Source organism: Saccopteryx bilineata, chromosome 11, assembly GCF_036850765.1.
Source record: "Saccopteryx bilineata isolate mSacBil1 chromosome 11, mSacBil1_pri_phased_curated, whole genome shotgun sequence".
Classification (NCBI taxonomy): Eukaryota; Metazoa; Chordata; class Mammalia; order Chiroptera; family Emballonuridae; genus Saccopteryx; species Saccopteryx bilineata.
This window is the reverse complement of record NC_089500.1, coordinates 44625584-44644589: the sequence shown is the minus strand read 5'-3', so window position 1 is coordinate 44644589 and position 19006 is coordinate 44625584. Positions and strand designations below refer to the sequence as shown.

The following is a 19006-nucleotide window of genomic DNA, read 5'->3' as shown; positions in this document are numbered from 1 at the left end:
TGAGCCCACGCTCAAGCAGGTGACCTCAGGGTTTTGTTCCTGGGTCCTCTGTGTCCCAGTCCAATGCTCTGTCCACTGTGCCACTGCCTGGTCAAGCTCATTTTCCAGTTCTTAGGCTGATGAAACTTCTGTAAAAATACATGTTGACACCCATTGCTGCTGGTGGGGATGTGGGAAGAAATCTCATAGATTATTGGTGAAATGTGAAATTGTTAAAACCTTTTCAGAAAGCAATATGGCAACATCTGTGGATATGTAAAACAGAGTTGCTCTTTGGCCCAGTAGTCTTACCCCTGATAATCTCTTCCATAGAGTTTAAAAGCATCAGATTTAAATAGGAATATAACGTATTAACATGTTTTGCTGTATTGATTTGGCAAAAGAATGAAAACAGTTCATGGAGAATGGAGAATGGCAGAATGTGTTTTGATGTATAGCAGTGATTTTCAACTGATATGCCACAAGAATTTTTAAAACCTGCAATACCTGTTTAGTCAGGGGCTCTGACCTCTTTTTCTTTAGACTGAAAAATAAAAAAAATGACAACAGCCAATACAGCAATTAACTGTTCAGTGTGAATGAATCAAAATTATACCTATTTTTTTGTTAGATTGGCAAAAAATATATTTTTAGTGTTCTACAAAATTTTAGGAATTAGTTTATGTGTGTTGTGATGAAAAGGTTGAAAATTGCTGATATATAGTATTCTGGCCATGGAATATTATTTATTCATTAAGAAAATTAGCTTACTAATTCTTGAATAAGTTTACAGGAATTATCAAAAGGGAAAAGCAAACCATTGAGATCAGTTTGTTAACATGGGTCACAGTGTAATTTCAATGGCAGCAGAGGTGGGGAGTGGGGCAGAAAGCAGAACGAACAAAAGGGATAGGAAAGACTGCATTAAGGCCCTGGCCAGTTGACTCAATGGTAGAGCATCAGCCCAGCATGTAGATGTCCCGGGCTCAATTCCTGGTCAGCACACAGAAGTGCCCATCTGCGTCTCTCCCATTCCCCCATTCTTCTCCCAAAACCATGGCTTGACTGGCTTTGGTGAGTTGGCCTCCTGTCGCTGAGGACGGCTCCATGGGCTCAGCCTCAAGCAATAAAACATGGCTGCACTTGCAAGGAAGCAACGGCCCCAGATGGGCAGAGCATCGCCCCCTAGTGGGCTTGACGGGTGAATCCCAGTCAGGATGCATGCAGGAGACTGTCTCTGCCTTCTCTCCTTTCACAAATAAATAAGTAAATAAATAATAAATAAATAAATAAATAAATAAATAAATAAATAAATAAATACTGCATTAAAATAAAGTCAGCATGCATGATGCACTGCTTATGTAAAATTATACATATGTGCAGGAGTACCTGTGTGAAGATATTGGATGGATAGGTGCACTTATATCAACTTGAGTGATATAACTTGGTATATTATTATTTAATGAGAAAACAATGTGCCCTATAGCAGTGGTTGACAAACTCATTAGTCAACAGAGCCAGATATCAACAGTACAATGATTAAAATTTATTTTGAGCCAAATTTTTTAAACTTAAACTATATAGGTAGGTACATTCCTTATTGAGGTAGTGCCTGCACGTGGTATTTTTGTGGAAGAGCCACACTCAAGGGGCCAAAGAGCCGCATGTGGCTTGCGAGCCGCAGTTTGCCAACCAGGGACCTGTAGGGTAATATTTTTAATTAAAAATATATATATATTTGTATATGCTTGTGCAAGGAGAAAAGCAGCCCAGGGTGTTCTGTTGGTATTGGAGGCCGTGCTACCGTTTCACCGAAAATAAGACCTAGTATAACTTTTTTTCAAGCTTAGAAATATAAGGCCTCCTCTGAAAATAAGACCTACTGCGTCTTTAGGAGCAAAAATTAATATAAGACACTGTCTTGTTTTCAGGGAAAGAGGGTAGATTGTTATACATGGAAATAGGGTCACAAGAAATTCTTGATGGAATTCAGAATTTGGCTGGTTATGCTGATGTTTGTGATGACATGACTACAGTATATTAAAAAAATGTTGATTTTTTTGTTCAGCAATAAATGTGAATTCTTGTTCATGGAAAGATAAGACATCCCCTGAAAATAAGACCAAGTACATCTTTAGGAGCAAAAATAAATATAAGACACTGTCTTATTTTCGGGGAAACACGGTAGATGACTAGCTTGTTCTTTTTCTGGGATTGTTTCACTTGTTATATAATGTATTATTTTGTAATTTGAAAACAAACTACATATTTTTCCCCACTTATTTACTTCCATGTGGTAAATGCTTGAGAAGATTATTTTTGTCGTGTATATTGTTCTCATTTTGATATAAAACTTGAATTTCTAAAAATTTAAGAATGAGATTATAAAAGTTTATGATAAGAGATTTACCTCTTCTTTCCTGGAATGGCTATTAGAATGTTTTTATTTTGTACAGTCAAAAGACTGAAAGATTATTGTGCTTTTCCATTTCACATATGGATTTTGCTTATGCTATGTAGATTAGATTTAGCAAATGATTCTAACAGACAGAATCAGAAGACCACTGTCAGACTTGAAGAAAGTGACATGCAATGTAGGGGTGAATGAAATATTTAGAACATTCAAAGAGATCGAGAAGCTGAAGCTTAGTGGGCAGATGATATCACCAATGGCTGAATAGTCTTAATAGTTTGTACTTTAAATGACAAAGAATTTTTAAAATTCTTTAAAACTTATGGGCAGGTAGGAAACTGAAATCTCATTTCCAAGAGATTGTCATTGTCCCAAGCATTACTTTTCTTAGTACATATTGGGCTGCCAAAGCTGACTTGTACAGCTGTGAGGCTGACTTCGGAGGTTGGCCCAGGTTGTCAGATAGTCTGTGGCAAGAGCGTGCGCTGTGATCCTGTTTCCAAACCACGGTTCTTTTATATCTTCTTGTAAAAGACCCCTGACCCACAGTATTTCTATAGAGTACATAGAGTATGTACCCATACATACACAAGACCCAGAAGAGCTTATGTGGCCTCATGAAAATTAAGAAGCAACCTGAAAAGCCTGAAATACCTGGTAGCTAATTCCAGCCGAGGCTTAGTTCTGCCTGCCTCTGTTCAGTAATCCTTTCCCACTCTCTTTTTTAGTCTCACGAGCAAACTATTGCATGTTGAACATAGTAATGCATGGAGCAGGGGCAGGAAAGCAGTGACAGGACTCAGCAGCTGGACAGAGAGAGTCTGTGTAGGTCGCTGTCAAGACACGCTGTGTTACATATGGTTTCTGCCATCCAAAAACATTTTAAAGATCTGGGAGAGAGAGATCTCCTGAACTTGCACAACTTTTTTCTTTCTTTTTTTCAGAATAAGAGAGATTTTGGTACAGCGCTTGTTAGGTACATTTCATAAGTGAATTTGGTTTGGTTTGGGGTCTGTCTACAAGACTGGAGGGGGGGAGGAATAATGGTGGGATAACACTCAGAGCCTTGCAGCACATAGAAGAAACAACGGTGATGGAGCTTTTCATTAAAAAACCAGTTATTGTTGTGTGGACGCTCGGAATGTCATCTGTATGGTAGAAAATAGAACCAGGACATATCACTCTCAGTCCCTGGTACAGGGTGTTTTTTCTCTGTGTGGGGAGAAAAAAAGGAAGCATAGAATTCAGGATAATGACTCTCAGATAAACTCCAAGTGAAGAGAATAATTTATCTGTAGTTTCAGCCTGAAAAGTCTGACTGCTGCTCTCCCCTGTTCTTATTTCTGCCTGGAGTGACACCTCCGTCCAGTATCTGTAGCGATTTTTCCTTTCTCCTGGTGAAGGGAGTAAAACTATAAAATATAGAAATGTATCCTTTCCAGTATAAATCATTTTTTAAAATTTAATCTGCTACCTAGTTTTTAAAAATTGCTCCCTCTGCCTCTTTAAAATAATACTGCAGAAGACAGCGTTTTCTTGATGATGTTTTGTCTCATTGACTTAACTCTGGCAGGGTATTTTTTTATTTCTTATTTTTAAAAATCTTATTTTTAATTGCCACTTCCATTCAGTATTGTATTAAGTTCAGGTGTGCATCATTGTGGTTAGGCAGTCGTATCCTTTACAAAGTGATACTCCTGATATTTCAAGTACCCACTTGTCAGTAACACCTAGTTATTACAATGTGATTGACTATAATCCCTATGCTGTATTTACATTTCCATGAATGTTTTGAAACTATCAATTAGTACTTCCTAATCTCTTCACCTTTTTCACCCAATCCCCCAAATCCCTCTTCTCTAGTAACCAGAGTCTGTTCTCTGTGCTATGAGTCTGTTTTAATTTTGCTTGTTCATTTATTTTGTTTTTTAGATTTTTACATATAAGTGAAATCATACGTTATTTCTTTGTCTTTCTCTGTCTGACTTAATTCACTTAGCATATAGCTTCTAGGTTCATTGATGCTGTCACAAATGATAAGATTTCATCCTTTTTATGGCCAAGTAATATTCCATTGTGTGTATTTACCATGACTTTTTTTACTCACTCATCTATTGATGGACACTAGGGTTGCTTCCATATCTTGGCTATTGTAAATAACACTGCAGAGAACATAGGAGGGCATATGTTCTTTCTAGTTAATACATATTTTAAAAAAATATTTCCAGAAGTAGAATTGCTGAGTCATAAGGCAGTTCCATTTTAATTTTTCGCAATAACGTCATACTGTTTTCCATAGTGGCTGCGTCAATCTGCATTCTTACCAGTAGAATATGAGGGTTCCCCTTTCTCCACATTCTCGCCAACACTTGTTGTTTGTTGATTTATTGATTATAGTCATTCTGACAGGTGTAAAGTGATATTTCATTGTGGTTTTAGTATGCATTTCTCTGATTCTCATTGACTTTAGACTCCTATATTTGAGGAATTTTTTGCTCTTCCTCCAAACCTTAGAGAAGTTCTATTATTTCATTTTCAGAACTAATCACAGAAACCCAATATGTCCAATATTAGCCACCAACCATCTGTGCTTTTTGAGCACTTGGAATATGGTTAGTGCGACTGAGAAACTGAATTTTTAAGTCTTAATATTAACTAATATGTTTATATTGTAAAAATGAACTAGTATAAGATATTTTTTCATTAAACATACCTAATTCACTTTGACTCTTAAGAACAATTAAGTTGCAATGTGCTGTAAGTGTAAAATATACATGGGATTTTGAAGACTTAGTATAGGAAAAATATCTTAATGTTATTATATTGATTACATGTTGATATGCTAATATTTTGGATACATTGGGTTAAATAAAGTATATTATTAAAATTTATCTTGTTCCTGGCCCTGGCTGGTTGGCTCAGTGGTAGAGCGTCGGCCTGGCGTGGAGTCCTGGGTTTGATTCCCGGCCAGGGCACACAGGAGAAGCACCCATCTGCTTCTCCACCCCTCCCCCTCTCCTTCCTCTCTCTCTCTCTCTCTTCCCCTCCCACAGCCAAGGCTCCATTGGAGCAAAGATGGCCCGGGCACTGCGGATGGCTCCATGGCCTCTGCCTCAGGTGCTAGAATGGCTCTGGCCACAACAGAGCAATGCCCCAGATGGGCAGAGCATCGCCCCCTGGTGGAAATGCCGGGTGGATCCCGGTCAGGCGCATGCAGGAGTCTGTCTGACTGCCTCCCCATTTCTAACTTTGGAAAAATTTTTAAAAAAATTTTTTTTATTTTGTTCCTTTTTTTTTTAATGTAGCCACTACAAGATCTAAGATCTGTGAAGCTCTCATTGTATTTCTGTGGCGGGTTTCTCAGCTTTGGCACTGCTGACATTGGGGCTGGATAGTTCTTTGTTGTGTGGCCCTGTCTTGTTCTCTCTCGGATGCTTAGCAAGATGCCTGGCCCTCGCTGATCTAGACCAACTTCCCGCCTGTGTAGGAACACTTTTCTGGGTTCTGACTGAAAGATCTCCGGCCTCTGTTTGAAACCCTTTCTTAGTAAGAATTTCTCATCTCCCATTTTTGGAATTAATTACAGGACAGACCTTTATGTTAATTGTCCTACAACTTCCATCAGTGGTCCTAGTCTTAATTTTTTAAATAGCACAGAATAAAGGAAATTCTTTATGAAAAGAGATAGTGTGTGCTTAAAATGTGCTTAAAGGCCCTGTAAATTCCAAAGTGCATTCAGCAAAAAGTCCTCCTTTGTGTTAGACATTGTTCCAGGCAGAGGGATGTTCGTTAGATGAAACCTGACTTCACACTTCCACCCAGGTCCGTGGGGAACCCTCAGCAGGCAGTCCGGAGACCCTGCAGCATGTCACCTTGGTCAGCGCTGTGGAGAAGAGCACACAGGCAAGGCCTTGGACTGCTGCTGCTGCTGGGCTGTGGGAACACTTCTACTACAACACCCTGGCCCCACTTTCTGATACCTCAAGACCTCTTTTATGCCCACCATTCCCCAGGGCTTTCGTTCTGTAGTTTCTTCTAGACTACACGGTTCCTTCAGTCGTTGCTTGAGTTGTTTCCCAGACACCCTTGCCTCACCTGTGACCAAGTCCCCCGGAGTAAGGGTGCTATGGTTCCTTTCCAAAGTGGTGTGTTGATCTGAACCTCGCCTCTGCTCTGACCACTGCCGCGCCGGGAGAATGCACTGGCCACGCCTCTCCTGTTGGTGTTCTGAGATGGCACCCGCCTTCTTGGCAGCCTCATCGTGCTGTTGACTTCATTGGGGTCAGCAATCCTGAGGACATTTACTGTGCCAGGACTTCTGCATTATGTACTTGTCCCCTAGGCTGGCATTTCTCGTGCTACTCTGATCAGTTGATTGCACATGATGAGGGTTTGAGCGTGGCTCTGCGTGTCCTACAAGAACACAGCGTGGGCTTTGTGACAGCCCTTTGCCTCACACAGGCCCTTTCACTTTGTGTTCTGGTGGTGCTCGAGAATACATCATTAAGGCTCACATAATCTGACCTCCTCACAAATGAGTAATTACTGCATTTTCATGAGACACCACAAAGAGTTATGTGAATAAAAATGAGTATAGGATATTCCTGGCTGGCATCCTGTGATGATTTCTAAATTGAGAATGAAAATAAAGTTTGCATGTCTTAATGCTTCCATAATATGTCTTGCTTTTCTTGCCCTTCTGCTGTTCTTGCTTTTATTCAGAAGAATAACATAGATTTTTAATGTATTTGTTGGGGGGGGGGGTACAGTCCCTCATTCAGTCTTCACAAAGCTTATTCAGGCTCACAACCTCTTAGGTATATGTTACATTTCTGACTGACTTTCACAGATAGGAAATGAAGAATTTCGTTTATATACATCTCTAAAACTGCATTACACATGGAAAATGGTGGATGATGGCAGGGATTCTATGCCTGGGTTCCATTTTTCATGTCACAGAGATTGATAGTCTTGGATTGAGGAAGATGTGATTTAAATACCATCTGTGGCCACTTACCCAGCAGATTGCTTGGATGACAAATCTGCCAAATGAGCAGTGTGTGTTCCTAAAAAAGAAAAAGCAATTGGAAGAATTTTACCATTGGCGGACTTAAAAATAGTATTTATTTAAAACCTTACAATTTTATTAACTTCTGCAATTCAAATTCATTTATTCAGTTTATAGATTTTTTTTTAAGAAGTTAACTTTTTGTTTCGTATTTCTGTAATATTTTAGTTTTGTGACTATATCTCAAATGGCAGCTGGAACCAGCATCCTTTGCCAGAACCAGAGGTAACAGAAAAGAGCGCATTATTCTGATGGAGTTTCAGAAATAGTCTGGGCGCCCCCGTGGCTCACCCTGCTTGTGCTGTCCTCATGGTCTGTCCAAGGTGCTTGGCTTCCTGCTGGCCATACCCAGCCTCAGGCTGCCTGAGCACAGATATGCTGCTCATTCAGGCCGTAGACCCTCTGCCTCTGACTGCCACCCTCGTCCGTCTACCTCTAAACGCCTGCAGAGGCTTTGAAGATGCTCCTTCTGTAGAGGTTAATTTGTAAGGGATTTTCCACTGTATCTGGAGTTGCTAACTCTCATTCAACATCAGTGTCTTTTGGAAAGTCCTAATACATGTGAACACAGGGTCTAAATCAGGGGTCCCCAAACTACGGCCCATGGGCCGCATGCAGCTCCCTGAGGCCATTTATCCGGCCCCCGCCGCACTTCCGGAAGGGGCACCTCTTTCATTGGTGGTCAGTGAGAGGAGCATAGTTCCCATTGAAATACTGGTCAGTTTGTTGATTTAAATTTACTTGTTCTTTATTTTAAATATTGTATTTGTTCCCACTTTGTTTTTTTACTTTAAAATAAGGTATGTGCGTTGTGCATAGGGATTTGTTCATAGTTTTTTTTTTATAGTCCACCCTCCAACAGTCTGAGGGACAGTGAACTGGCCCCTTGAGTAAAAAGTTTGGGGACCCCTGGTCTAAATTTTACTTTGATTTTTAGCTTGTTTGCATTTTCCTGTTTAGTTTCTTAAAAACATTACACTAGACTTTGTGATGGCATACTGTCTACATTATTTAGCAGCTAGAATAAATTATTAAGTCTCAGAATATTATAGATATGTCTTGAACCAAACAACAGGGTGAGACCCGTCAGTACATGAAAGGACAGTGTCCCTCCCAGTGGTTTCAGCAGCGGGACACCAGCTGGGAGGATTCAGATCGGAACAAGACCAAAGACATAGGGCCCATTAATCTACATGCAACTTCTCAGGGGTCAGAACAGTAGTGAACAGGGGTTCAGCTCCAGGTGGCCCTTGTTTTACCCTCTCTGTATTGCGCATTTTTAAGGTACGTGATTATGTGCCTTAGCTTCATAGCAATGACGGTAATGTTTCCTTCCCAATGTCAATGGCATTAAAATTAAATCTTTATTTTTCTTTCTTTTTTTTTAGAACAAGCTTGCCCTCCCCTATGTTTTCCAGAAATGACTTCAGTATCTGGAGCATCCTCAGAAAATGTATCGGAATGGTAAATTAACTATCAATTTTATACATAACATTGAGCAGATGTGTGCTCCATTGTATATCCTTTGGGAGAGAATCTTAATGTTGCCCTAAAAATGATGCACAGTAATGTTTATGGAAACTTTTGAGAGTCAGAAATTGGGAAAAATGTTATATTAGGTTTTTCTGACAGAATTTGAGCCACTTATGTGTCTTTTAAATATGGCTTTAATCTATATGACTTTTCATTGTAAGAAAATAGGAAACTTGAAAGATTTTTTTCTGTTGCCACACCACATTTTTATTTATCCATCGGATTACCCAGAAAGTCTCTCAGAGAACAGACTCCCCACAGTGTAGAATATACTTTCACTTAGACTACTGTGCACAGGGCAAGTTTTTGCACTGTGAATTTGTAATTGTGGTATATTAGACCTTTGACCAACTAGAATGATGAAAGTGTAAAACCATGTGAGTCCTGAGCTGTTGAAGAATCTGCCTTTAGGTTACCTTTTTAACTTTTGTAATTCAGCCTGACAGTGGACAGAGCATTGACCTGGAACACTGAGGTCACAATTTCAAAACTAAGGTCACCAGCTTGAGCCCAGCGTAGCCAGTCTGTCTGATTCCTCTGGGTCAAGGCACTTATGAGAAGCAATCAGTGCACAACTAAGTGGAGCAACAAGTTGATGCTGCTTTCCCTCTCCCCCTTCCCCTCCCCCTCCCCTCCCTCTCCCTCTCCCTTCCCCCCTTCCCCCTCCCTCTCTCTCACCTCTCCCTCCCTCTCCCCCTCCCTGTCCTCCTTCCTCTCCCCCTCCCTGTCCTCCTTCCTCTCCCCCTCCTTTCCTGTCCCTCTCTCTCTCAAAACAATTTTTTTTTTGCAGTTTAGTGTGCAACCTGGGATACTCCAAGAGCCTTCCTACACTGCGAAGAAGGGTCACTGAACATTTTCACTGTGACACTTAAAATCCTTTGACCTGGTGATGTGCCCATTTGGCATTTTTCTAATGTTTCTGTTCTCTGCTTTGATTACTTTCATGTGAGACTTCCTAAATATAATTTCCAAGGGGCTAATCCCAGAAACATTCATTTTAAACAAATACATTCTGACCCTACTGGGTGAGGAGTAATTTAGCTACACTGTACGTGGATGGCGTGGCCACCTGTGTCTGTGAGACCCTGTGTGGGTTGGCATACCTCCCTGAGTTTTCTCCTGTATAAAATTAGGAGGATGGTTTGTACCTTACAGGTATATTGAGAGGTTTGTAAAATAATTTATGTGAGAAGTCTAGGATAGTCTCTGGTTTAGCAGAATGCTCAGTATTATCTTCAGATGTGGTTTAGTCATTTTAGTCATTGTGGAATGGACTCGCTTGAGCCTGTCTCCTACCATCTTATTTCACCGAGAGTCAGATTTTTTTTTAATTTTATTTATTCATTTTTAGAGAGGAGAGAGAGAGGGAAACAGAGAGAGAGAAGGGGAGAAACAGGAAACATCAACTCCCATATGTGCCTTGACCAGGCAAGCCCAGGGTTTCGAACCGGCGACCTCAGCATTTCCAGGTCGACGCTTTATCCACTGCGCAACCACAGGTCAGGCCGAGAGTCAGGTTTAATGGGAGCTGTCATGCATTTGTTTAGACGAGTAGCCAGTAGTCTGTCTAGTTATGTCTAACGCAGCACCTGTCTAAATGGAAACTAACCCTCCTTTTAGTAGACGGCAGATTGTTTTGTTGGTTTGTACCTGTCATACTTTGAAAGGTACACTGTTTTTCTAGAAGGATGGTTTTATTTTTAGGTGCAAAACTATTTGTGCAAATAAATGCTCCTGCTGAGTCATAAATAAAGTTGATAAAAGCGAAGCTGTTTGGCTTGCAAGGATACCACATAATATTTTGAAACATGTCTCTAGAACTGACTGAATAAAATCACAGAGAAAGAGCTGCAGGGAAAATAATATTGTTGGGAAGTATTCTCTGCCGAGGTTTTATAAGAGACTAATTTTCTGGAAGAGTATTTATTAACTCAGGTTGAAAGGGAAGCACCCAGCTTTTGGAGGCATTGTGTGCTGGGCACTGTCATCGGATCCTTTCTCCTAGCAGTAGGGACAGAGTCAGGTCTGAGTGCTGGCCCACAGAAGAGGCTTCAAGTGCAGAATATCTTGAGAATGAATGCAAACTAGAGTAAATTTTTAAAAGTTATTTTTGATCTTGACCTCTCTGATATCTGCCTCCTTTCATCCCCCAAAAGAAGATAGGTCAAAACTTAGAAAATAATAGTATTTGTAGTTTTAATTGCACTTAAATTCAAAGTGAAGGCACTTTTTAAAAGCCCTCATTACACTCTCTGTTAAAGTTCATCCAAATCCTTCACCTCAGGTCCTTTCTGTGTCAGTAATCTTAGGTACAGAAGTGATGTACACCTTTTGGCTAGCTCATTCCCTAGCTTCATGGGCCTAGTTTCTTCCTTTCGTGATAAGTCTTAAAAATAGTGAAGGAAACTGGGTAGACCCATATAGCCTTTCCCGGTACCTCTGTCAACATGAGGAGCATGTCCAATCCAAGTAGAGGAGTGAGCGTCTTGGAGGTGAAAATCTGACAATCCTACACTGAACTGGAACCCAGTTCCAACGTTTCTTAAAATTAGTGTCTCTCCTTTATGATGATATAGTTCGATGGTTTGATGGTGTTGTATCATTACTCAGAGTCCATGGCTTTTGAGAACTCATGATAGGTGCTAGTTTCCCAGTGTGGGTTAGGTGTCCTTCTGTCTTAATGGGACAGACACCGGTTATCCTGGACCTCAGAGCTCTGCAGCTCCTGTCCAGCCAGGTGCGCTGGGCCTCCATCCTCCACTTCCACATTCGTGCACATTTTACTTGGCTTTTTTTCTTAAAAGAATATAGAGACTTAGATTTCCAAAACGTAAGGACACCCTTTATATTTTTTTTCTCCCAATCTGTTTTGAGCAGGATTATGTTACCAATTCTTGGAATATATTACAGAAATGAATACTTTACATAACTGGAATTCAATCCTAATATCTATGATTGAAGCTTTTACCAAACAAAGTCCCAGCTCAGAATTAATACTTAAGCTGGTTGGTCATTTGAAACCTTGATTTCTTATTTCCTTACGCCCATTGTCTTTTTCTTGAAGGACTTCAGTTTTATAACCCCATTGTCCTGTGTTCCCATGCTTTCTTCCTCATCTCTTCCCAGCCTTTAGGATTTCTCAGCAAGACTCACCCAGAGGTTGGGTCACTTTGAAAACTGGGGCCAGCACTGGGGGAAGACAAGCAAGGCACTTAAGCACAAAATCTCAGTAAGCATTCACACCCAGGGCCATGAAGCATGGACCCTGCGCTTGCTGAATACTGTATGTTGGAGTCATAAAATCTGATATTGAGTCATTATAAGGCATGAAAAGGAAAAAATCTCATATTATAAATACTGACTTCTTAAAGTGAAAATGTTATCACTCTTTTAAAGGTTTCCAGTGGAGCCAAATACCATAGAAAATTGAGTACAAGAGCAAGCTGTTCTAAGAGTTGAAAAGTTTAAGTTCCATTTGCTCCTTTAACAGACATTTCCATTCTGTGTTAGCTATAGAATTTATGCTAGCCTAATTGTATTGATTATCTTTGTTATACTTTACTATCACAAAAGTACACAAATTAAAAATTTACGTCCTGTGACCAAAAGTTTAGTACTAAACATTTGTTTGCATCAAGTTATTCTTACAAATACTGGCATATGAGTGACCAAAATAACAAACATTATGAAATCTCTGAAAATATAACATAAAAGGTAAAATGTCATTGTAAAACGAATTTTTTTCATTGAGTTTAGATGTCTGAGAATGAATATTACCTATTGCTAAAATGAGACAAGATCTTTAGTAACAATTATGTTAATAGATTGAGGGATTAAAAAGTCTGGCTCATATCATAGACAGATGGGAGTAGGAGTTCTGTGTTTTTGTCTAGAAATATCATTCATTTCTCTGACTCTTTCTCAACTATATGCCCAACATCAGATAGCATATTGTCAGAGATCGTTTATGATCCATACGCTGACAGCTTAATTAGAACTCGCCTCAATGTCATTGAAAACAAAAATTTGGAAAACCCTGCCTTGCAAAAGGTCTTATTACCTTCTCTTGGCATCGTGGGCATCGGCGTCTAGAAGACTTACCGGAGACGCTTTACCAGGACTCCCAACTCTCAGTCCCTCGGCTGTACCTTGCAGTGTTGAGGAGTTGCCAACATAATGCTTTTTATGAAATGCCTTTATCTTAGCATGAGCTTTAACACTTTTCCCTCCGAATTTCAGACTTAGCTTGTTCACTTGATCCAGAATGCCTGTCACTCGGCCACAGGGCCAGACTGCTCCCAGACGTACCCAGGTCAACTGTCAGCAGTGTGATAGCACTTCTGGATTGAGATAAACATGTTAGCATGTGTCACTGTGACAACTGCCCCATTCTTGAATTCTAAATCTAAGACAGTAAAGATCTAGATAAGATTTGGAGCTTTGTCAATTTTGGTAGGTTATAAATAGTGACTTGGGAGATGGGGAACAGAAGAAGCAAAAAGCAGCTAAAATTTAACATCTCTTCCATCTCAGTCAGAAGCTGGAGTATCCCAACGTGGGGGAAATGGCCGAAGACCCTGTTCTAATGTCGTCTCTGCCTTCACTGAAACAGGGAGAGCACGGAGCTCTCGGGCAGGATAGGGTGGCTTCACTCATGCCAGCACTGCATCTCCCAATCTCCCTTCTTTGGGGCCTGAAGATTTTTTTACATTTCAGGGCAAAAATACTATAATATGATTCAGGATGGTGCAAAGTGTGTCTCTCTTTTTTTTTTAAGTAGTAGATGGGCATTTATCAAAGAGAAGTGGGAGAGAGGAACAGCAGGACACCTTCAGCACGGGGCCTCTGGGACCTGTCGGATCTTGGGGAAGAGCACGTATGGAGGCTGAGCGTCTGGACGGCCAGGCCCGTGGAGCGTCTCTGCCCAGGAGGCTGCGTGCAGTCTCTGTACCTGGAGGGAATGCAGTGTGAACTGTGACCCGTTGAAGCGTCCAGCCAGGGCTTCTGGTGTCCTTCCGTGTTCCCGGCGAGCAGTGGCCAGGCTTCGGTTAAACGCCTCCCGCAGGAGGGCTGGCACTGCCGCCCAGGACCTGAGAACACTCACTCACTAGACAGGAAGAATAGGAAAGGGATATCTTTTTGTTTACTCTTTCTTCATGGATTTTCTTATCTACTCCTTCCTCTTTTTGCCCCTGGCTGCACCAAGGTGCCCAGTAGTGCGGCTCAGTGCACTCACACACACACACCCCTTTCCTGCTCCATAGTTCCTTCATTTCGGGGCGTGTTACCTTCCACTCCTACCCTGTTGTGTCCCCCTGCGCTGGCCTGTGCAAACCGAGGGACAGTCACCAACAGCAGGAGGCACGAGGGCAGCAGGCGTTGTTCAAACTGCTCATCCACAGTGGTCCCAGGAGGGCTGTCCTGTGATGTCTTCGAGAGACTGCCTGGGACATAATCAGGGTATTCAGAGAGCAGGAACCCCTACGCAGTGATAAACTGGTTGATGGTAGACATCCGGTGAAGAGGAAGCAGACTAACACAGAATGGGAAGGAGACCTTGACCTTCTGAGGCCCTTCAATGTGAGAAGGGTCACTTTTACATCCTTGGTAGCTGTAGGGCAGGGGTCCCCAAACTACGGCCCGCGAGCCGCATGTGGCCCCCTGAGGCCATTTATCCGGGCCCGCCACACTTCCGGAAGGGGCACTTCTTTCATTGGTGGTCAGTGAGAGGAGCATAGTTCCCATTGAAATACGGGTCAGTTTGTTGATTTAAATTTACTTGTTCTTTATTTTAAATATTGTATTTGTTCCCGTTTTGTTTTTTTACTTTAAAATAAGATAAGTGCATTGTGCACCGGGATTTGTTCCTAGTTTTTTTTATAGTCCGGCCCTCCAATGGTCTGAGGGACAGTGAACTGGCCCCCTGTGTAAAAAGTTTGGGGACCCCTGCTGTAGGGTGTGGGGCTATCATGAAGAAAGGATTCGTTGCTGACTTCATCCTCCGGAAGGCACATCCAGCAGCCAAGACCGCTGCCAACACTGGACCATCAGTGAGAGCCTGGAAGCCCACCTAGTGCTTGGGCTCCCCACCCCACCCGGGGGGGACCCTGCCCGCAGGCTGGCAGCGCCGCAGACACACTGAGCCAAAAACCCAGGGGGAGTTTGTCACCCAGATCTTAAATATCTGTACATTTGGACATTACAGTGTAGACTTTTCATATATAAAATGTTTTCCATTTCTTTTGGGCTCAAACATGGCCTTGCCTTTGGGTTTGTTTATAGGGTGCTCAGGTGGTGAAGCATTCTCTCTTTCTTTGTTGTCTTAGTTTATCAGCTGATGAGCAGTCACAATGAAGAGTTTCTTCAGTTTCATCATTGGTTGCTATTCATTTGCATGGATATTTTAAAATTTGCTTTTAGCTGGGTCACAAGGTAGAATTGCCTAACATAAATATTTAATTTTCTAGCTGCCTGAAGCTCTCGGTGATAAAAGTATTCTAGCTAATGTTTCTTCCTGAAACTTGACCTTCATAATTTGCATTGTTGCTTTTCTTATATTGAAATATACACAATACTAATTAGTTGTATAAACTGTCTAGTGATCGTAATACCAGACTTCACTGTATTGAGAGGGAGAACATGGTGTCTCCGTTGAATTTCCAAGAGGGAACAAAATATAGTTGGCATCACTGAGTTTTTTTTATTATATATCCAGGGAACTGTAGACTTTAATAATTAAAATAGTTTTAAAAATAATTATGGACTAAGAGAGGAAATAAAATCGCAAGTCCATTAGTCTGTTTTGAAATAGCACGTTACCCTCTTGGGAGAGGCCCAGGTCCAGGTGGGTTTCCTGGCCGCCGGGATTGGGCGCGAGAGTCCTCTCGGGCCTGTCCCCTCCCTCCCTCTCCTGTTCCTTATTTTGCCCGGACGTGTACCATTGCATTTTCTCGAAGGCTGACATTCTCAGTTATGGGAAGAAAAAGGAAAGTGTTTAAATTATTCTAGATTTCAAACTTGGATATATATAAAAAAGGAAAACCTCTTAGAACTTTAGGAGCTGCCTGACCTGTGGTGGCGCAGTGGATAAAGCGTCGACCTGGAAATGCTGAGGTTGCCGGTTCGAAACCCTGGGCTTGCCTGGTCAAGGCACATATGGGAGTTGATGCTTCCAGCTCCTCCCCCCTGTCTCTCTCTCCTCTCTCTCTCCCCCTCTCTCTCCTCTCTAAAATGAATAAATAAAATAAAATAAAAAAATAAAATAAAATAAAAGAATTTTAGGAGCTTTCCTAATGATTAAAAAATAATCTCCGTATTAAAGTGATGATCAGGCCATGTCCTTCATGTGTTGGTGCCCAGAATTTATACCACAATCCTCGTGGCCTTGCTGACTCACATAACGTCAAGCCACCTGGCGTTGGGCAGCCAGTGACTTGTAGACATTTTTCCTGTCCGATCCTGCTTATGTCATGTATTTTCCCAGGGAAACGTATATGAGGAAATAGTAAGGTACACAGAGTGGCGTTAGAGCTGGAAGATGTTGCCCCAGGCCAGCCTTCCCGTCTGATCGCCCTGCCTAGGGAAGGGCTATAATGCCCTGTCACCCCCAGCACACCTCTCATTTCCTCCGTGAGCATTTTATGGTCCTCACAATACATTGTATTGTAAGAAAAAAAGTCCAGAATCAAATTTACAGATAAAGTTCTTCATTTCTTTAAAGAATAAATCCTTTAATTTAAAAAAAAAAATCTTTTCACCCTGCTGTTGTATGCACAAGGGGAAACGCAGGGTGCAGGAGAGAACTGAGCCAGGGCAGCAGAGCTGCGTCACCTACTGTTCCTGGGACAGGCGCGCGTCACCACTGCGTGGACTCTGTGGTCCTGGTGGCTGGACAGGGCAGCCAGCCAACCCGCAGTGAGAACCTTGCCAGTGGGAACTGCAGTGGCCGCTCCTGGCTGGGGCTCCAGGTGGAGTGGATATCCTGTCCGTCACTCCCTCACCCCCCTTTTCTTTAGGTAAGAGGAGAGGAGACAGGCAGACTCCTGCATGTGCCCTGACTGGGATCCACCTGGTAACCCAGTCAGGGGTGGATGCTTGTATTCCGAACTATTTTTAGCACCCGAGTTTGATGCACTCCAACGGAGCGATCCTCAGTGCCCAGGGCCAACACTCGAACCAGACAAGCCACTGGCTGTGGGAGGAGAACAGGGAGGGTGGGGGAGAAGCAGATGGTCACGCCTCCTATGTGGCCAGGTAATTGAACCCAGGATGTCCATATGCTGGGCCAACACTATCCACTGAGCCACCAGCCAAGGCCACTCCCTCACCCTTTAAAGGCAGAACTCAAAGCCAGGCTGCTGTAAGTGGTTTTTATAGCTCAGCTGCCCAGGCAACGGGCAAGTAGCCCAACTTTCGAAGCCTCTTTGCGTCTATGCAATCATAGAGAACTTAGCGCTCTTGCATGTATTTTTAATGATGATGATCATAGCTTACTTTTATTGCTCACTTAATGTACACTTGGCGCTATTCTCAGTGTTTTTCTATGAATTAAACTAATCTTTACAAGCCCTGTGAGGTATGTAATGCCATCCCCACTTGGGGAGAGGTGAGGGACTTATGGTCACACAAGCAGCAGGTAGTGAGGGACATTTGATTTCAGAGCCCATTACTTTTTTTAAAAAAATTGTGGTAAAATATACATATGACCTAAAACTTGCTATCTTAACTATTTTTTAATATATAGTTAAGTGGCATTAATTACAGGTGTTCTACCATCAGCCACAGAAGTCTTTTCAATCTTGCAGAACTGAAAGGCTGTGCCCATAACCCACTAACCCCCTTTTCCCTGCACCCTGGCTTCCACCATTCTGCTTTCTTTCCACATCTAATTCTTTTTTTTTTTCTGAAGTTGGAAACGGGGAGGCAGTCAGACAGACTCCCGCATGCGCCCGACGGGATCCACCCGGCATGCCCACCAGGGGGCGATGCTCTGCCCATCTGGGGCGTCGCTCTGTTGCGACCAGAGCCATTCTAGCACCTGAGGCAGAGGCCATAGAGCCATCCCCAGCGCCCGGGCCAACTTTGCTCCAATGGAGCCTCGGCTGCGGGAGGGGAAGAGAGAGACAGAGAGGAAGGAGAGGGGGAGGGGTGGAGAAGCAGATGGACACTTCTCCTGTGTGCCCTGCCCGGGAATCGAACCCAGGACTCCTCCACGCCAGGCCGACGCTCTACCACTGAGCCAACCAGCCAGGGCCTCACATCTAATTCTTCTAACCCAAGCACTTCACATTCCTTGGAACTGGACTAGCCTGAGCATATGTTGTTGACCCACTTTTCCTGTCGTGCCACTTACATTTTGCTTTTCTCTTGTATGTTTTGTTATTAGCATAATGTAAGTGTGTATGCGTTGTAAGGCTGACTCTTTTCTGTGGGGCATGGTTTGCTTTTCCATCCTTTCCTTTTACCAGGTTGAAAGTATTACGTTTCAAAATAAGCCTCTTGTTTTACAACCCTGATTGGAATCAGTAGGTGTTCACTTTAGGAAATTTGGAAAATAAAGAAAAGCATGACGAAGGTAATTAAGATGACCTGTACCACTAACTCCTAGAGACAACAACTGTTAACTTTTTGGTGTTGAATCTTCTAATATTTGTCTTCATGTCTAAAATGATATATTTTATAAAATGAGAATATTTTTGAACATTACACTTTCTAAGCTACTTTTTCTTTTTAACATTTTGCCATATGAACTATTGTGAATCGTTAGAAAAGAAGGTTATAACATCAAGGAGCAGGCATTCCAGTGAAGGAGGTAGGACAGTGCAGTGTATTATGCAAAATACTTGAGTGGGAATACACTCTGGGCAGCGGGGACTCATAGAAGCATGTGGGTGGGAGGCACTTGCAATGTGTTCTTCAATCCTTGGCGTGATGAGGACGGATAATGCGGGGATTATATCCTTCCCTTCAGGACCGTATTATTGTTAGTTATGAGACAAGCTGGTTAATGCTCA

General features: G+C 42.1%; 1 protein-coding gene across 8 annotated transcripts in view; it reads left to right on the top strand.

The window, feature by feature from the left end:
• Positions 1-19006, top strand: part of OSBPL1A (oxysterol binding protein like 1A) — a 264920-nt gene that overhangs the window by 218691 nt on the left and 27223 nt on the right. For all 8 annotated transcript variants that reach the window (XM_066246326.1, XM_066246325.1, XM_066246324.1 and 5 more), the window contains one exon: positions 8849-8924. In XM_066246326.1, the coding sequence (XP_066102423.1) occupies positions 8849-8924 (76 nt within the window). The remainder of the gene's footprint in view (positions 1-8848; positions 8925-19006) is intronic.